Here is a 19132-nt window from a genome sequence, read left to right as displayed (position 1 = left end):
CGTGAGAATATCCTAATTGTGTCAACATATGCATATGTAAACCTTAAGGGGTGCACTCTAGAAAAGACGGTTGAGTAACTAAGGGTTAGGAACCCGATCTAGAGACATCTTTAAGGTTGGGGTTAGGATAGAGCATAAATAATATATATTTATTATTGTTGTTGTTTAGTTCTAACATTCACTTTGCAAGAAATAATTGTCCCAAGATAACCCAAATAGTGGGGACATTACATCTTTGTTGGCCACCGATTGGGCTTTGGTGGAGAGGGTGTAGAGTCTTCTTCTTCGTCGCTTCATCCGCTGTCATCCTACCACTTCCAGTATTATCTTGGCTGAGTTTGGTGCTCGTCCCTTTAGACTTTGCACAATTTGGTTTGGCTACTTCATAGACTCAAGAGATTTGCGGACTCTATTGATGGCCGATATCGTTATTCTTACTTGGCCTACTACTCCTCAGCTTCGATTACGGCCTTTGAGCCCACAAGTCGTACTAGATGTTGGTATACTTAGGTCTCTAGTCTCCTCGGCTCTGTGGAGATCAATATTGACCACCTTCCTCCCTTTCAATACTCCCTAGACACTCCCACTCATCTCCTCCCCCCACAAGAGAAGTTGAATGAGATTGCCAAGATGGCTATAGGAAATTCATTCATATGACTTGGGTTGACCCATTGGGGGGGGCTCCGCCCTGGTATGGCCTTTTATGTGGAGCATTATATTGACATTCGAGGTGGCATCATTGTTCAACCTTACTAGTCTTCCCAATGATGGCCCCAAGCCCTATGTATCCAGTTACGATCTTTAAAAGTTGGCTCTCACCGGCTCCGTAGCTTGACAAATCACCAGACCAACTGAGATGAGAGGATTTGTCAATGTTGTGACATGGTTGTGGCTAAGACAGAGATACATTTTCTATTCTATTGTCCGATCTACTACGAGGTTTGTTCGAGGTTTCATTGCTTATTCAGAGAGTGCAAGTCCCTCTCCTCCTTCAAGTAAGATGATCAACAATGCCTTGCACTCTATCTCCAAGAGCCCTTCCGTCTTCAAGATCTCACTCTTCAAGAGCTATCCCCCTCTAGGTCTACATCCCTTCACCAGCTTATCACTTCCTTCTTCAGTTCGGTTACCTCACCCAAAGGAACCAAGCGTGTTGGGGGCAAGTCCACCGTATATCGTACTGCCATATCTTGCATTATATGTTATGTCCTATCTTCGGTTATTCCTATTGTGTTATCTATGATTCATGTCTAGTGTTACTGTTCAAAGAATAGTACTGCATTGTACTAGTTAATCCATTCCAGGTTAGGCATAAACAGCATACCATGTCTGTGTTACATTTTTTACCCGGTTGCTCAGTAAGTGTTCCATTTAGCAGAGAGGTAGTTCAGCAGTAGTGTCAATAGCATTAACAAACCTATCCACAATTAAGAGGTTGGCATGGAAAGTGAGCATACAAGAACAGAAAAATGCCGAGTTATGTAGGAGAGGGTGCATGCATGTTTGCAAAAATGATAATGTTCCAGATTTAGAAGTCTAGGTTTAGACTCTATACTTTTCTTTTTGCTATTTCGTATTTCAATTTATCTAGACCCCATCCTTAGTTTCAGTTCCGCTTTCAGATAAAGCATACAAATTAGGAAAATTCCTTTTTTTTCATTATTTGACTCATAAAAAGTAGAGTGCGCATCCATTTTGTATCCACCTCTATCTATAAAAGAAAGGAAGAGGCGTGAATAATTTTTTTGTAATTTCCCCTCCTTAGGCAGGTTAGTTGGCAGATGAGGTTGACCTATTAGTTGGTTCTTGTAGGCCAGCAGATTGCGTAGGGGACCCTTTGAAAGACTGATAGAGACATATCAAGGCTTTGTCAGCCAGTTTGACCAGCTTCAGACAATCTCCTAGATTTAGGAATCCCTAGTTTTTAGGGATGAACTAGGAGTTAGCAGGGGCACACTAGGAGACTTTAAGCCATTGTAACATGGGTGCGTGCACCTAGGGTAAAACCTAGGCACACCAAGTGCGCGTACGTCTTGGTGCGGGGGCATTGGACACCCGTGCTCCACAGGCTGTCGTCCGGGCAACGTTGCACCACAACCACACCGATTGGAGCACCCGTCAAGGATGTAGATACACAGGTGCCTCTGGAGTGCGCAAGTACCCTGGTCCATCACGAGTGCGCTCGGGGTGCGCCTAGGAGACACGCAGGGTGCATCTGACACCTAAGTAAAATAGTCCAAAATTTTGAAGTTTTTTTATATTATATTTTTATTGTTGATATTTACATGGGAACCCTAATTGGGTGTGGGTTGATAGTCAATGGTTGACTTACATGGTACTATGTATGATTTATATTTTTCATTTACCATTATGTTTAATGTTATTATTGTTCTTGCAACTTCCTATGAGTATGTTACTAAGTTCAATAGTCATTGGTAATGGTTATGAAGTTTCAAGTTTCAAGTTTGAACTTATGGTTCGTGAATCGCGTTTCAATTTTCTATATTCAACTACATTTGGTATGTTATACTGAAGTATCATTTCAAGTCATATATGTATACTATGCAACCTCCCCCCCTACCACCACCGCACCCTTGTCATCCCCAAATTGACACCCTTTTTCCCATACCCGAAACTCATCCCAACGTCCAACTCATCCCAACGCCTTCCCAACACCACCACACCCCTGCACCTGTGTAACACTGCTTCTAGCACGATTCCAATTTTAATTTTTCAAGAGAGTTCCTAAATTTTAGGAGAAGATTGTCAGTTAACTTGTGTTGGTCAAATGACATCAATGGGAAGGACTCATTAAAAAGAACTCAATCGGGGTCCAGCTAAGCGAGCTGTGAATAATTGAAATGAATTAATCATTTCCTAAGTTGGGGTTTAATAAAATAATAATAAAAAGTGATTATTATAATCCAGTTTAATATAATAATAATGTATAATAAAGGTGGTTTTATGCACAACTTCGTACATGGTTAGAAAAGCCATAGAAGCCACTCAAATTGGCTCAAGGAGGGGAAAAAGGAATTCTTTGGGTATTCAGATTGGGAAACAAACATATCATTAGTGTGAGACCCTTCATCTGCGGCTTTCAGTAGATCAACGCTATCTGAGAACGAAATCTCTCAAAGAGATAATCACCTACAAGTGTGAGATACCCGCCCAAGAGTGATTTTACACAACTTCATTATAGATCAAATTTGGGACAAAACTGATTGGGTTGAGGAAGTATAATATCAGTAAATTACAGATCAGAATTGTAGGGCTTTGAAAATCAAATTCTTACATCATATGTCCAACATACAGCTTAGAATTTGAATATTTACACACCTGATTGGATGCAGCCTCAGAATTCTCAGTTCAGAAATTAGTTGCAAAATTTTCGGGGCTTAAACCAATGTGGAAATGCATTAGACTTCCCATTGCAGCAATTCACTGGAAAAAGTCGGTCTTCTACCCAGTCATACACCTCCAAAATTGCTTCCCTTCCTTCAGATCTTGGGGCAGCACCTTGCAACAGCTAGTAAAATTGCAACAGAAATCTAAAATGCTCATCAATAACCTAGTACGATCCATACAGAAATTCTACTGAATGAAATTTGTTTGAAATTTTCATTCTTGGTGTTGGTTTGCATAATTAGTTAGCTTTCGGAATTTTCTCATTTAAGTGTTACAATCATTATCTATCAAAATCTTTTTTAAAAGCAAAAACATAAAACCACAAAAAAATCAGAAGACTTAGCACAAAAACCCATATCTGGGGTGCACCAGAACATTTTTCATTTTACTTTTGTGCTAGTGGAGTGTATTCCTTTTCAAATTTAATGAGATTACAGTCGCAGATTTGAGAGTTCTTGGTGTTGGTTTGCATAATTAGTTAGCTTTTGGAATTTTCTCATTTTAGTGTTACAATCATTATCTATCAAAATCTTTTTAAAAAGCAAAAATATAAAACCACAAAAAGATCAGAAGACTTAGCACAAAAACCCATATCTGGGGTGCACCAGAACATTTTTCATTTTACTTTTGTGCTAGTGGAGTGTATTCCTTTTCAAATTTAATGAGATTACAGTTGCAGATTCGAGAGTTCGATGCTTTGTACTTGCTGTTTTTTTTCCAGTGTGATGATGTGTTTGTAGAAATTTGCAGTCAGAACCAGCAGCTTTGATAAAAGTTACCAAGTTTAGCTTCCTAGTATTTAGGATTTAAATTTCCGAGTGCAAAATCTCATGGTCTGAATATTTAACAATCTAGAGCATCTAATATGTATCCCTCCCATATCAGATACACTGGAGACCGATACAACAAAAGGGCCCTAAAGCATTCAGTTACTTGAAAAGAATGGTTAAATTTACATCAACAACTGAAGGTTACCTCAAATAGAAATTTAAATAGGAGATTTAATAAACATGAAAAGGATACAACAAAACAAGATTCATGTTAATATTTTGTATTTCTTTTTAATTCAATATTTTCTATATCTATTGATGAGATCACTCATCTCATTATAATATATGCAAGAGGTGCCCTTTCACCAAGGGACACCTATTAATATAATTATATTAATAGAATAGAATATCAACATCTTATCAATAATTATGTTTATCAATACAATTGTATTATCACAATTATTATATTATTAATATAATACAATAATTATTATATAATCATATAACTTAATAATTATACAAAATAATTATATTATAATATATCTCATAATAATATAAATAATCACAAACTTTGTGATAAATATGTTGGCTTGTGAATTCTGACCACGGCTATAATAGAATCAACACTTACATTCTATTCAAGGGTGAAAGGCTGCTCAAAGTCTTAAGCCATGGGTATGATTTACTATCAACATGAACCCAAGTTAGTTTTTATATAAGTGTGAAATAGTTGCTTGAACTAAAGCCCTCTATCTTCATTCACTATGCACCTTAATATATATTTCATATCTATCTGCAACATGACACTTTTTTCCCGACCCCATAGCCAGGCCACTAAACCTCATGTCTAGAAATAAACAAAACTTCAGATGAGAAGTATCATATTAATGATAATAAAAATTTGAGAAAGCTTTTGAAACTGGTTAAAGATACATTTGAATCTTCAACCATAAGAAACTATTGTGCTGATAGTTAAGATGCTAGAGAATATAGATCTAATAAATTGTGACATTGTCTAGCAATAGATACAACAGCTTCTTCTTCTTTTTCACCTTTTCACAACAAATTTAATTGTGCTTCCAAGTGTAATAACATGGTTACTGGAGGTGCTCGCCCATAAAGGAGTGCCATCAACCTGCAGAAACAATGAAACGCATGAATACGCAACAGACAATAATCAATAAATCATCACACAGAGTCTCCAAAAAATGGTGCTAACAATTACCTAGAAAGCAAGATGTATATAAAGCATCTTGTACTTCTTACATTATCTTTATAGAAAAATTCTTCAGGTATATCTTCAAATGCAACCGCTGCATTGAATATTCCCAGTACAATAACCCCAATATAATCCTTTTCAACCTTGTTCACCTTGCCTTCTGCAATCAGCAAATTTTCACATAAATATGCATTACAAGGAAATATCAGCATTCAATAAAATGCTATGAGTATTGGCAACCAAAATGGCTGCAACATGCTCAACATAACATAAATTTCATTATACTATTATCCATAAATATAGCAATGCTGAAACTATCCAATAAATAATTGCAATTTAACTTCGATGTAATAAAGTTATAACATATACTGTGGTTACAGAAAAGTACAAAATGTAAAAATATATACATATACATTTCCATAGTTGCACTACTTGCCAAAAGCTCGCAAGTTTTTCTCGGCAGTGAGTAAACTTGTTAATAACTCACACAAGTTTTCATAAAAAAATTGCTGAGTTTTCAGTGAGTTTTTCCCAAAAACTTACAGCTGAAAAACATAGTGCATGGTCTTGTCGGTAAACTCTATATTGTAGCTGACAGGTAGAATTGTATCCGAAAGGGCGCATGACAATTGAGTCACTACTTCAAGAAAGTATATGTACACCGTCCGGAAGGGACTATTGTAATCATCATAATCATATTGTAAGCATTTGAGTGCATGTTGCATATATGAATAAAGTATCTATTCTATGTTATATCTTACTGTACTACATGCGATAAGTATCCTTTTACCCTGTACAGTAAACACATGGGCTTGAAAAAACTAATTTTATTTTGACTGATTTTTATTGCTCAATGAAAAAACACACTCCTCAATGAGGTAATTAGCAAAGATTTTGCGTCAAGAAGTGAAGATTTGTAGTTCATCCAGTTGTAAGTGCAATTGGAACATGTTTGAGGCCATACACACAAAGATGAGGAATAGTTAGCTCCAAAATACCTCAATGACCTTATCTTTGTGTTATATAATCGTCAATTGTTCACAAGGAAGGTAGAAGCAATATCAAGTGATCCAACTGATTTGGATGATATAAGCCCTCAAAATGATTGGACAGAGCAAGAGCAACCTCCATGCTTCATCAAGGATGACATCTATGATTTGGAGAGGTAGGCTATGGAGGAGGGGATAGAATTGGATTCAAATTCTATGACATTGAGGAGGATGAGGAGTCATTTCCACCACTAACAGCATCTATATCCAAGATGGAGGTAGAGTCACAACTTCTCACATCTGCATCCAACATGGAGGTAGAGTTGCAGCTTCTCATGCTGAGCGAGGAGGTGAAGACACAACATACTCCTAGGATTATGTCATGTCCCCTTTCTAGAGTGGACATCAAAGACAATAGAGTTGACCTATCATTAGAGTCTCGTAAGCTGGCAATGGTGTTTAGGGACTCAGTTAGGGTACACAATGTTCGAATCTGGAGTTTCACACAGTAGGAGAGCAGTTGAGAGTAGTTCCTTAATTGTAGGAGTTTCCTACATTTTAGGAGGTGGAGATGGATTACATTCTTGAGTCTCTACGAGATCATTCTATGGTTTCGGTTTCAGGAGGTTCGGAGACATTCCTATTTTTTAGGAGTATCCCTATTTTTAAGGGATGAGACTGTCAGTTATTTCAGATTATCTAGCATCAGTCACAGGAGATGACGAGATTAGTTTCACCTTGTAGAGGTGTTTTGGCTATCAGTTCGCTATTTGGGAAATATTTTTATATATTTAAATATTCTCCTAAGTTAGCATTTTAATAATTTAAATAAGGCTAAGTTATAGCCATTTTGGAGTAATAAGGGGTTTTTTGGCCTCCTCTAGGTGAATATCCCTTGGTGTAATAGCTTGTTGAAAAGGTCTTGAATTTTTCTAAATATTTCTCTTGACTCAGAGCATTTCGGTAAACGGATTTCTTTCTATTGTGAAAAAGGTCATTTTCTAGATACTTGACCACTTTAAAAATGAGAAATATATTATTTTATAACCCAACGCCACATGGAGACACTTTTAGGATTCGAGCTAAATTTGGTGGGTTATAAGGAGGTAAAGACAAATTTCAAAGGTATTATTGACATATTACATTTTGGATTTGGGTTTTGGGCTCTAATTGAGCTTTCAGCATTTGGGACGCCAAACCCTCTTGCTTTGCTTGTTTGGGACGTAACCCCCAAAACAGTGATTTGGATTCTTAGCAATCAAAAGCATCTTGGAGATTGTGCATTGTTTCTTCAAGGGAACACAGTATTGAGTCAAAGTTTTAGCTGGGGTTTGGACATTTTATCGACATGTGGGCACTTTGCAGCTGTACGGCCGCACCTGGCAGCCATATTCTTTCCCACATGCAGCACTTGAAGAGCTGGTATCTGGCCGTAACTTCTTTCTGGGCTCATATTTCTCATTCACGCCTTCAGGTTGGCTTTGTCCTTGGTTGTATTCATCTGGATATGATTATAAATCTTCATCTGGTTACTTATTAGGCATATATTCAGGAAAATGTGCTTGAAGCAACTTTGTTTTAAATATATTCAGAATACATTTTCAGAACTGGTTCATGTTATTGTACTTCTGTTATTACTTATTGAAAATCATCAAAAATACAAAACAGTCAATCCCTTCTGCAACTTCTCTCTAGCTCTGCAAGAAAATTTTAATAAACAGGGAAAACAAATTTAAAAATATAAATTTACAGCAGATTAGCAGAAGAGATCCATCAAGGATCTTTCAGATTACCTCCTGTAGTTCTACCTCTTCCCTAAGAAGAGAAATATGTAAAACATTTTAATGTTGCATTTACTTCTAGTTGTGCAAACACAATTTGCTATTTTAATTTTGCTTTATCAAGCTACCACCCATCAGCATTCCACTTGAGGATGGCATTTTATACCCAATTTGCATGCATTTAAATCAATTAAATATATCTAGACTCAACTTTTTTTTTTTATGTACTAATTATTGACTCATTGGATGCATCGCATTATTAAAAAATTGCATAACAAAATGCATTTCTGATTAAATTTAACAAAAACTTTAATTGCTGAGTTTTTGCCAAGTTACTCGCCGAGTTTTTCCCAGCCTTGGTGAGTTTTTCTTTCCCTAACTTTTTCAACTATGTATGTATATCAATGGATGCTTCCCCAGCTTAAAAACTTCCATCCCCATACTGAGGACGTTTTCAGCATGAGGGGACAGCCAGGGCAACATCCATGCTTCAGCAAGGATGACATCTATGATTTGGAGAGGTGGGCTATGGAGGAGGGGATGGAATTGGATTTAGACTCTATGACATTGAGGATGATGAGGAGCCATTTCCACCACTAACAGCATATGTATCCAAGATGGAGGTAGAGTCACAGCTTTTCATGCTGAGCGAGGAGGTGAAGAGACAACATGCTCCTAGGATTGCCCCATGTAGTTCTACCTCTTCCCTAGGAAGAGAAATATGTAAAACATGTTAATGTTGCATTTACTTGCAAGAACAATTTGCTATTTCAATTTTGCTTTATCAAGCTACCAGCCATCAGCATTCCACTTGAGGATGGCATCTTATACCCAATTTGCATGCATTTAAATCAATTAAATATATCTAGACTCAACTTGTTTTTTTTTACGTACTAATTATTGACTCATTGGATGCATTGCATTATTAAAAAATTGCATAACAAAATGCATTTCTGATTAAATTTAACAAAAACTTGAAGTTGCTGAGTTTTTGTCAAGTTACTCGCCACATTTTCGCCGAGCTTTTTCCCAGCCTTGGTGAGTTTTTTCTTTCGCTAACTTTTTCAGCTATGTATGTATATCAATGGACACTTCCCCAACCTAAAAGCTTCCATCCCCATACTGAGGATGTTTTCGGGATGAGGGGACAGCCAGGGGACAGACCCACCCTGTCCCCTTTCTTCCAAATTCTACAAGAGTCATCCTAGAAACTCGGGGATGTCAAGAATAGTTTTTGGGAATAGTTGTATGTCCTAGGGACTACTGGGAATGTCTCGGGGATGCCTTGAAATGTCCCCAATGGGAAAGGCAACATCAGCACTTTAAAGAAATCTCTTTTCCTTTACAAAACTCCTTTTTTAATTTTAAAGTGTGGTCATCCTTCCAAGTTCACCATAACATGCTTACTATTGTTTGGTAGTTAAGTCTTTCTATTTGAGGTCATTGGATTAGTATTTGACTAACATTACATTAAGAATCATGAAATAAAGAATGTTGTTACAGTCATGCTACACGCTCAGAATCATACAGAAGACTGTTTGCAAAGTGTTAGGGAAAGTTTAAAATGTGCATTACAGACCTAGAACATGCATCTTTATGTCATTTTGTGGCAATACATCAAAAGTTCGTTTTAGATTGATTTGGGCACTTTGTGGAAGATCTGTTGAAAATTAGAGGTTGCATCGAGGTGCCATCTTGCTGTAACAGACATATATCATGATTGAAACTGTATAGTAGACCTGACCGTATTGAAATTAATCCGCTTACAATGAGCAAGAGGCGTAGTTTCAAAATCAAATGATAGTAGTGCGCTTCAATTTGGAAGGTGGGCTATTGTTCTTGTTGCTACTGAGAAAGAATTCCAAATTATGTTGTTGGGTGTCTTTCAATTTTGTATGCTATTGTTTTAATATTACATGCATATTGACAATGAAATTTGAATTATGAATACATATTGACTGTTGTGTTTTAACTATTGAAATGTTGTAAGCTAAGGTTGTATGATGTTTAAATGGCATGCTTTATCCATATTTTCATATGAATATAATGTATATATGCAAACTTATATAGTTGTCCACTTTGTCATTCCCAAACTGGGCAAAAAAAATTATGGCTCAGAATCTCATTCCCCCAGTCCCAGAAACTTGGGGTAATGCTGATGTAGATATCCATCATGTGGAAAAATGCATGCACACATACATATAGCCAAAAACAAAATTGACAGATAACCTAACTATCATAATGAAAAAATTAGTTCACTTCATCAAATACCATTTTTCTTTTAGGACTTTGATACAATTTTGAAATTATGAAGACCTAATTCTTAGATGGTCCCATTGCAAAATGTTGGGACACAAAATTGTTGTTTTCTCTACAAAAATATCACACTCAAAGATGTTTAGTTTGGAAAGTTCGCATGATAAGCTGAGCTCTACAAAAGTTGATTCTATATGTGGCCTAATCACATAATGAATTTTTGAATCTCAAATAGTTCTTGTGACTAATGTGGTTCTTTCAACTCTGAACGTTCCTATTGTGAGGTTTTCACACCATGATTATATTAAATATTCACATCATATTGACATGATAATATTAATTATTCATAAACTAGATGATTATATAGTAAACTCCACAAAATATTACTAAATTACAAAATATATATTTATCAATTTATAACTCAATTTATATTAATAAATATATAATAAGTTATATCCAACTAAGAGTTTTTAAAAAAGCATTAATATTAAAAATCTACTTATACGATTATAAGTAGTATTTATTTATTTAATTTTTAAATAAATAAATAAATAATATTTTTTTAATTTCTGAAATTAATAATTAATAAAAATAAAAATAATAGGCAAGAGCCTATAACACAACAGTAAATTGTGAGCCACTCATATGGGAGGTCTTGGGTTCAAATCTACTCTAACTTAACACATAATAATAATTAATCTCAACAAATAATAATAAAATTAATAAATACTCAAGGCTTTGGCCCATTACCTATCAAAATAATAATAATAATAATAATAATAATAAATTATAAACCTGAAAATTAAATTATATTTTTATAAAATAAAAATAAGAATGCAATTATCATTTTAACGTGCCTTTGATCTTCTGAAAACATGCAAGCATAATATACTTTGTTCTCTATCTTGAATGTGTATTTGTTTTTCTCCTATTTTCTATTGTTGAAACTCTCACATTAAAAAGGGTTTTGAGACGAATATAAAAATCATAGTTTTCCAACTCACAGAGTTTCCCAAACAATACATGAGTCAAATTCTATTTTGAAATACAAACCAAAATTGTTCCAAAGATATCATCCTATTAATTTTAACAAATAAATTCCAGCAACGTGGCAAACACGAGATAGACAAATTTTCCAAAATAATTTCCATAGAGGGATTCTCAAACCCTACCTCAATCTGACAGCAAAAATTTTGGACAATCTAGTGAACATATGCAATCCAAATATACCTTATACTTCAATAAATCTTTAACTTCGATTCCCAATTGCTCTCCCCAAAACATGTGTGTCCTCAAATGACCAAAGAAAACCTCTAATAAAGAGCCCTAAGTCTACTTAAGGTTTCTAACATCTGATTTGATAAAAAGACACTTAACTTTATTAAATAATATTTACTTTTAATTTATTTTAACCTTTCATGTACACTTAAAGCCCTTTTAATTTATTTTAACCCTGAGGTTGTTAGATGATAATGGCCTTCCTCTACAGCATATATTACTCGCGTGCTGAACTCTGGTAACTCATGAGTGCAATGACTAGCGTTATCTATCTACGGCTACAATATTGTCATGAGGAGAGTCTAATCTATATCGGTTCACTGCATAAGTTTGTGCCTCTCTACAACCCGTGGTTTTCTAGTGAAGCTATCGTAGATGCTTGAAAACCATTGCATTGTGATATCAACAGGTCGTCCAGACTCTACAATGTTTCAAATACTGTTGTGTAAGCCGTGAGATAATTTATAGTTCGTTCAGATGAAAACGAGCTCCCTTCTACTCTGTGTATGTCGTGTGGTGGACTATGGTGACCCTTGCAAACGAACTCGAACTTCCTTCTCACCTACGTTTGCTAAAGGACGGTGTTCCTATGGTTATGCCCTGATTTCCAACGTGCTTGCTTGCCTTGGGAGATGTATCCGCAACCTTATTGTCTTTTGAAACTTCTCTATCTCCTACGTTCTTGCTCTCACGTTACCTCTTGATTATTTCCAAAACTTACAAGTGTATGATTCCTCCACTCAAACTCAATTTGATGTCTGGAAACTATAACTCTTTATGTCTTATAAATTTGAAAGTAACATCTTCTAAGTTGTGTACATAAAGTACTTACTGTATAGAGCTGAGTTACTGTGATTCGGAATCCCAATGTCCGTACTTGAAAAATCTAAGAAACAATCTACAAAAACAACAATAATTTGCTCCTGGATACTATGTTGCCTCTAATTTATTCATAATCACAAAATCCCCAACAGGATGGCAGGTTCGGAGCTCTGATACCACTGTAATATCCCTTTCTGGATATTTACTAAAAAACCTTGATATAAAACTAACAAATTAAAACTGAATAGTAAACCAATATTTGATATAAATTCCAGAACTTTAATCGGTTTGTAACCCGCAGATATGCATACAAGAAAACTCAGAAAAGTTTGTTTGATTCCTCCAATATTTAGAAGTACATATATAAACCAGCAGTACACAAATAGCCGCCAAATACATTATTGTATTATACAATAGCAATACAATAACATGCAATAATTCAAAAATAATTCCAATCTTATAAACAGTAATAACAACCAGATTGGTAAATGTAGATAAAACCTGTAAGAGATAACCAGTCACTGTTTCCAGCTCCCATATTAATATTTGTTTTTAAATATTATAATCTTTTATATATTTCCCCATGTGGAGCTTGTTGCACCTTTATCACTTTTCCCAATGTGATGCACATCCTTTTAGGCAATGTGGGATAAAGCACCTTTTTTGTCCTTTAGTCACTTAAGTGAACATAGTACCTTTTTAGAATAAAGTGACAAAGTTAAATGAACTTTAAAAATCACTTAGTCAATAAACCATATAATCATCAGGCATCAAAATAACTGACCAAATGAACTCAGATAAGCATGTGCAATAGTTCGTTGGAAAGCTCTCGACGAGATGCTTCCAAACCAACACTGAGATACCAATAATTCTGAGTTTTGTTTATTTACTAAAAATAGTAAGCATCCGGACAACCTGCCAAAACTGCTCTGATGGGTCTGGAACTAGAAATGTTTAGGCCAAATCTCAAACTAACCCCCGTAAAGAACTTTTTCACCCCCAAAACCTAGGCGAAGTGAGCCAGCAACACAGAATTATAATGTCCCAGAAAAAAGGGCATTACAATCAAATAGAATCTAACGAAGCCTCAGGAGGCATAGGAACAATATGGAATCCCCAGAAAGTAGCTTATAGTAAGATTACTTCTAAAAACAATTGGATGGGGAGCAGAATTAAAAATTTCAGACATAATATACAGTTTACACTCATCACTATGTGTGGACCAATACAAACAGCAGAGAAAAAAGAGATATGGAATGAAATCAGTCACTTTATGGAAGGCGCCAATAATGAGAATGTTATTATCAGGGATGATTTTAATGCTATCCTAAAACTAGAAGAGAAATTTGGAGGGGTACAATCAGCAAATCAGGTAATGACAGATTTTAAAGATTGGGTAAAAAACATTAACTTAGTGGATGTACCCACCAATAATGGGGTATATCCGTGGAACAACATAAGGAAAGGGTTTTGTCATATAGTAGAAAGATTAGACAGGTTTTTTCTCAAAGGTGACCTTAGTGACTTGGATTTGACTTTTCAAGCCTCCATTCTACCCTTTTTAGGCTCTAAACACTTTCCAATCAGAATTGAAGTTTTAGAGACAGTAAAACCTACAAGAAATCCATTTAAATGCAAAAAAATGTGGTTTATGGATGACAGCTTCCTGCATAATATAAGAAGATGGTGGCAAGAAGGTAAGTTTAAATGATCTAGAATGTTTTGTCTCTAAACTTAAACTATTAAAAGAACAAATCCTAAAATGGAACAAAACTCATGTTAACATCTTCAAAGAAAAACTAGAAAATGAAGAGAAGATCGAAAAACTAACTGAGGAGATCATCAAAAGAGGTATGGATAATGAGAAATATCATAAAGAAAAAGAGTTATTAACAAAACAGGAGTCAATATTAGCAAAAGAGGAAATTTACTGGAAACAAAAGTGCAGAGAAAACTGGTTACAAGCAAAGGGATTGAAATACAAAAAATTCATAATAGTACCATTAATAATAGATCAATAAATAGAATTCAAGAAATCAAAAACAACAAAGGAATTGAAGTAGAGGAACCCACAAAAATAGCTGAGATTTTTGTAGAATATTATAAGACCATTTTTAATAACTTTGATTACTCTAATCTAAAAGCTTAGGAAACTATGCAAGAAAACATCCCCCAAATGGTTAGTGTTGCAGACAACCTTTTTTTAAACAAACCTTTTACTTTAGAAGAAATCAAACGAGCTTTATTCAATATGAATCCAAATAAATCCCCAAGTCCTGATGGTTTTCAAGCATTTTTCTTTCAAAAATGTTGGGATATCATAGGAGTAGAACTTTGGAAAGCTTTATTCAATATGAATCCAAATAAATCCCCGGGTCCTGATGGTTTTCAAGCATTTTTCTTTCAAAAATGTTGGGATATCATAGGAGTAGAACTTTGGAAAGTAGTTGAAGCAACGAGGTATTCTAGGTCAATATTATTAGTAATTAATCATACTTTCTTTATACTTATTCCAAAAAAATTCAACCCTGAAGGACCTGGAGATTTTAGACCAATAGCATTATGCAATACAATCTATAAAATTTTATCCAAATCTCTTTCTCAAAAACTAAAGAGTATCCTTCCTAAGCTCATTTTAGGAGGAACAAACCAGTTTTGTTCCTGGTAGATCTATTCTAGATGGGATTACAATCATTCAAGAAACCATTCACTTAGCTAAAACTAACAAAGAAGCATGTATGCTCATGAAACTAGACATTCAAAAGGCCTATAGCATGGTCGATTGGCAATTCCTCTATAAAACATTAGAAGCCTTTGGATTCTCTCGGCAATGGATCAACACTATTTTCACATGTATATCAACTCCAAAGATCTCATTGTTGATCGATGGTGGTCGTCGGTAGATTTTGCATTCTGTAGCTCACTGGGTTATGCTGTCCGAGATTTTGTATTTTGTAGCTGATGGGTAGATTAGTATTGTTATGTAGCCGACAGACCCCCCTTCGGGAAGATTCGAAGGGGAAGTATTTATACTCCGTCTGGGATCATTGTAAATCATCCTATCTTATCTTATGCTCTGCATGTAATCTGTTAGCATATGCGAATAAAGGAGTATTGTTCATGTTCATTATCTATGTGCATTACTTAATTAATCTATGCGGTAAACAATGGTAATCTACAAGGTTTTTTTTTACATCTCTAGAGGGATTAGACAAGGTGATCCCATTTCACCCAATCTATTTATTATTATGGCAGAGACATTTGGTAGAACTATAACTAAAGCACAATCAGATAAGAAAAGTCGAGTAATGATTAACAAAATATCTCGAATGTCACTCATCAACAATTTGCTCATGTCACTATCCTTCCTGGGGAGAGTACACTAATAGAAGACAAAACTTCAAACATATTATTCTTAAATATACTGAAGCGTCTGGGCAAAAAGTAAATGCAGAAAAATCAAAGATATTCTTCATCAATACAACACAAGAGCTGAAGGAAGACACAAGCAAAGAAATGGGATTTAAAAAAGTGTATTCCCATGTAAGTACCTAGGGATATATTTAGAAAAACACAAAAAGCACCAAAACCTGGAATAAAATTTTTGAAAAAACATATAAGAAAATGGAAAATTGGAAAGGGAGATGGTTGACCAAGGCAGGAAGAACTCTGAAAATCAAAACAGTTTTCTCATTTATCCCAACATGCCAATCGTCATGTCTACCTTTACCCAAAAGTGAATAAAAAATTGGATGGAAAATTTAGAAATTTCTTTTGGAAAGGATTGGAAGAGAAAAAGAAATTGGCACTCATTAAGTGGGATAATATATGTAAACCCAAAGAAGTGGGAGGCTTGGGAATCAAGAACCTAAACTAGTTGAATGAAGCATTAGGTGCAAAATTAGTTTGGTGGATATACCAAGAAAGAAATAGTAAATGGGCCAAAATCTTGTATCATAAATACTTAAACTACTCTGACCCTTCATCTGTATTCAAAGTTCGTAATCTACCCAAAGGATCTGAGCTTTGGAACTTTATGATGAAATGTCGTAAGCTTATTAGTAAATTCGTAACCTAGGATATGGGAAAGGGGAATGAAGCTTTATTCTGGGAAGATTCCTGAGATAGGCATCCCCCCTTACACTCTCTCAACGTCCATATCAATTTGAAAAATTCTCTAATTAACCTATGGGGGAAACAATTAGTCAACTATAAAATTCAAGAAATTGTAAATGGAGAGGTAATGTGGAAATGGAGATCTATGGAAGAAATAGATGGAATGAATGAAGAGAAAGCAATATTGGAACAAGCCCTAAATCAAAGACAGATCAATCATTAAAATGGAGAGGATAAGCTAATATGAGGGTCTGCTAAAGATGGGAAGTATAAGGTAAAGAGAGGATATGATATTATAACCTCATCACAAAGATAGGAACAAGCATTTATCCCATTAAAACTCTATTGGGATTCATCATGCTTACAAAAAGCAAGATTATTCCTATGGTCAGCATTTCAAAAAGGATTTTTACGATGGATAGATTCAGGAAGATGGGCTTCAAGGGACCATCTAGATGTCCATTATGTAAAACAATCTCAGAAACAGCAGAACATATATTATATCTTTGTCCCTTCGCACAAGCTTGTTGGAGATGGCTTGGTAAGATGTTAAACTGGTCTTCAGCACAAACTGAGAATCTAGAACAACATGTAATGAACTGGCCTGCTAAAAATAGAAGTTCGGTATATGATAAATTATGGCATATCTCTTCATCGATCCTTCTTTGGAAAATTTGGAAAGAAAGAAATAGGCATATTTTTGTTAACTTTGAACTCAACATCCACTCCCTTCTCAATAAAGTAGAAACATGTATAACAAAAGTTATGAATAGTCATTTAAGAAAAGTTTCTAAAGAAAAGGGATCCTTTTCAGATTGGGACGCCGAAATGAAAAAGAATTGGACAAATTTAATTAATCCACCTTTAATTAATCCCAAGAAAAACTATCAAGCTAGAAGGGATTGTAGATGGGTTCTGCCTCCAAATGGATGGAAAAAACTAAACTTTGATGGAGCAACAAGAGGAAATACAGGAGTAGCAAGGATAGATTGTATCATTAGCTCAGAAACAGGAGATTGGTTACTCAAGAGAGCTAAACCTATTGGGATAGCAACAAATAACATAGCAGAATTAGAAGCGCTTCAAGAAGAACTCTTTCAGAGTTTAAAATTAGGAATTAAGAAACTTATCGTAGAAGGGGGGACTCTCAAATCATTATCAATGCTCTTAGAAAAAGGGTGACACTGAATTGGATCATTAATTCGAAATTAGAGACAATTTCAAATAACATAGATAAAGTTGAAGAAACAAGATTTCTTCACATTTATAGAGAGGGAAATAAAATAGCGAACCATTTGGCTAACAAGGGTATCGATGGTGAAGATATTACCATTATGGTAACCAACTCTTAGGTTTTCCCTATACATTGAGCTCAGATTTCCGCTAGTTTTCTTTAACTTCGTATAACTTTGTGTCCCTCATATTATTATATGTTGAGTTAAGAATTTAATGTAAAGAAAGGACACCCCAATAATTATTTAACATGTTGTCCTTTCTTCAGGGCCATCATGAATTAGTAAAGTTTGTAGTCTCAAAGTGCTTCGCATGATCTCTCCCTAGAATCATCGTCCCCTCATCGCAGTATGAATGCTTTAATAGATCTATTTAAGGAACCCTGTTCATTCTCTAAACGAGCATTTTAGCCTATTGATTTTTTAGTTTGCATCATGGAGTCTGCCATCACTGTGTTTCATGCGACTAAAGCAAGAAACATGGATTTCATGGGTTCAGTTAAGCCCAAGCATTGGAACAGGATTCTTAATCTTGTTCATAACATGCCTAGGGTGGTCATTAGTAGAGCCCTTGAGGAAAGGTCTTTTGATTATAGTTTTTCGAGGCATACCAATAGCGATGTGCTAGGGTCCTTCATAGCTTGTTTGTTTAGGGCTCGATTTGGTCAATGGGAGATTCTACGTCTCTGCTATAACATTTTCGACCCGACCTAGTTAGTAGGGATAGAAGAAGCAGTCTAAGTCAATAGGCGCTCGAAAATTCCCTTTGCTGAAATTTATATGGCTAACCCCCTGGGAGCCTAGAGCATTTTGATGTCATTAGGTGTCCTATTCTACACCTTAGAGATGTCAATCATTTCAACCGCATCTGGCATAAGATGGAGGCTAGTATCCACTTTCTAATGCACTGGAGGGGAATTATAGAGGTCTAGGACAAAGGTTGGTTGCTTCATTACCTTCACATTTTTTATTCTTACATAGAGCCCAGAATTGTCTTCGATGACCTAAACAAACTTGATTTCTCTCTATCGAATTTTTTCAAGTCCAGTAGGGAAAAGACAGCATAAGCACTGGCTCCAAGGGCAATGGTAGCAGATTTGGAAGAAGCAGACAACTTGATCATGGTGTTCCGGAAGACCGAGGAGAATGCTTAATTCTCTGTCCTCTTTGGGCTTTCTCGATGTCTCTAGGTTTTCCTTTTTGGGGCTCTTGTATATCATTGGCTTATATCCTTTTGTTCGTCGGTTTGGGCCTTTAGTCA

At 35.4% G+C, this 19132-nt stretch overlaps 1 protein-coding gene across 2 annotated transcripts in view; it reads right to left on the bottom strand.

Moving 5' to 3' along the window:
- LOC149531536 (DNA-directed RNA polymerase I subunit rpa43-like) overlaps nt 1-19132 on the bottom strand; it is a 127149-nt gene that overhangs the window by 42886 nt on the left and 65131 nt on the right. For both annotated transcript variants that reach the window (XM_089809680.1, XM_089809678.1), the window contains exons 4-5: nt 5445-5557; nt 5231-5313 (exon numbers count right to left, since the gene is read on the bottom strand). In XM_089809680.1, the coding sequence (XP_089665806.1) occupies nt 5231-5313; nt 5445-5557 (196 nt within the window). The remainder of the gene's footprint in view (nt 1-5230; nt 5314-5444; nt 5558-19132) is intronic.

Source organism: Cupressus sempervirens, chromosome 11 (genome assembly GCF_028749045.1).
Source record: "Cupressus sempervirens isolate cs-2001-9-10 chromosome 11, ASM2874904v1, whole genome shotgun sequence".
Lineage (NCBI taxonomy): Eukaryota > Viridiplantae > Streptophyta > Pinopsida > Cupressales > Cupressaceae > Cupressus > Cupressus sempervirens.
This window is presented reverse-complemented; position numbering and strand designations above follow the sequence as displayed.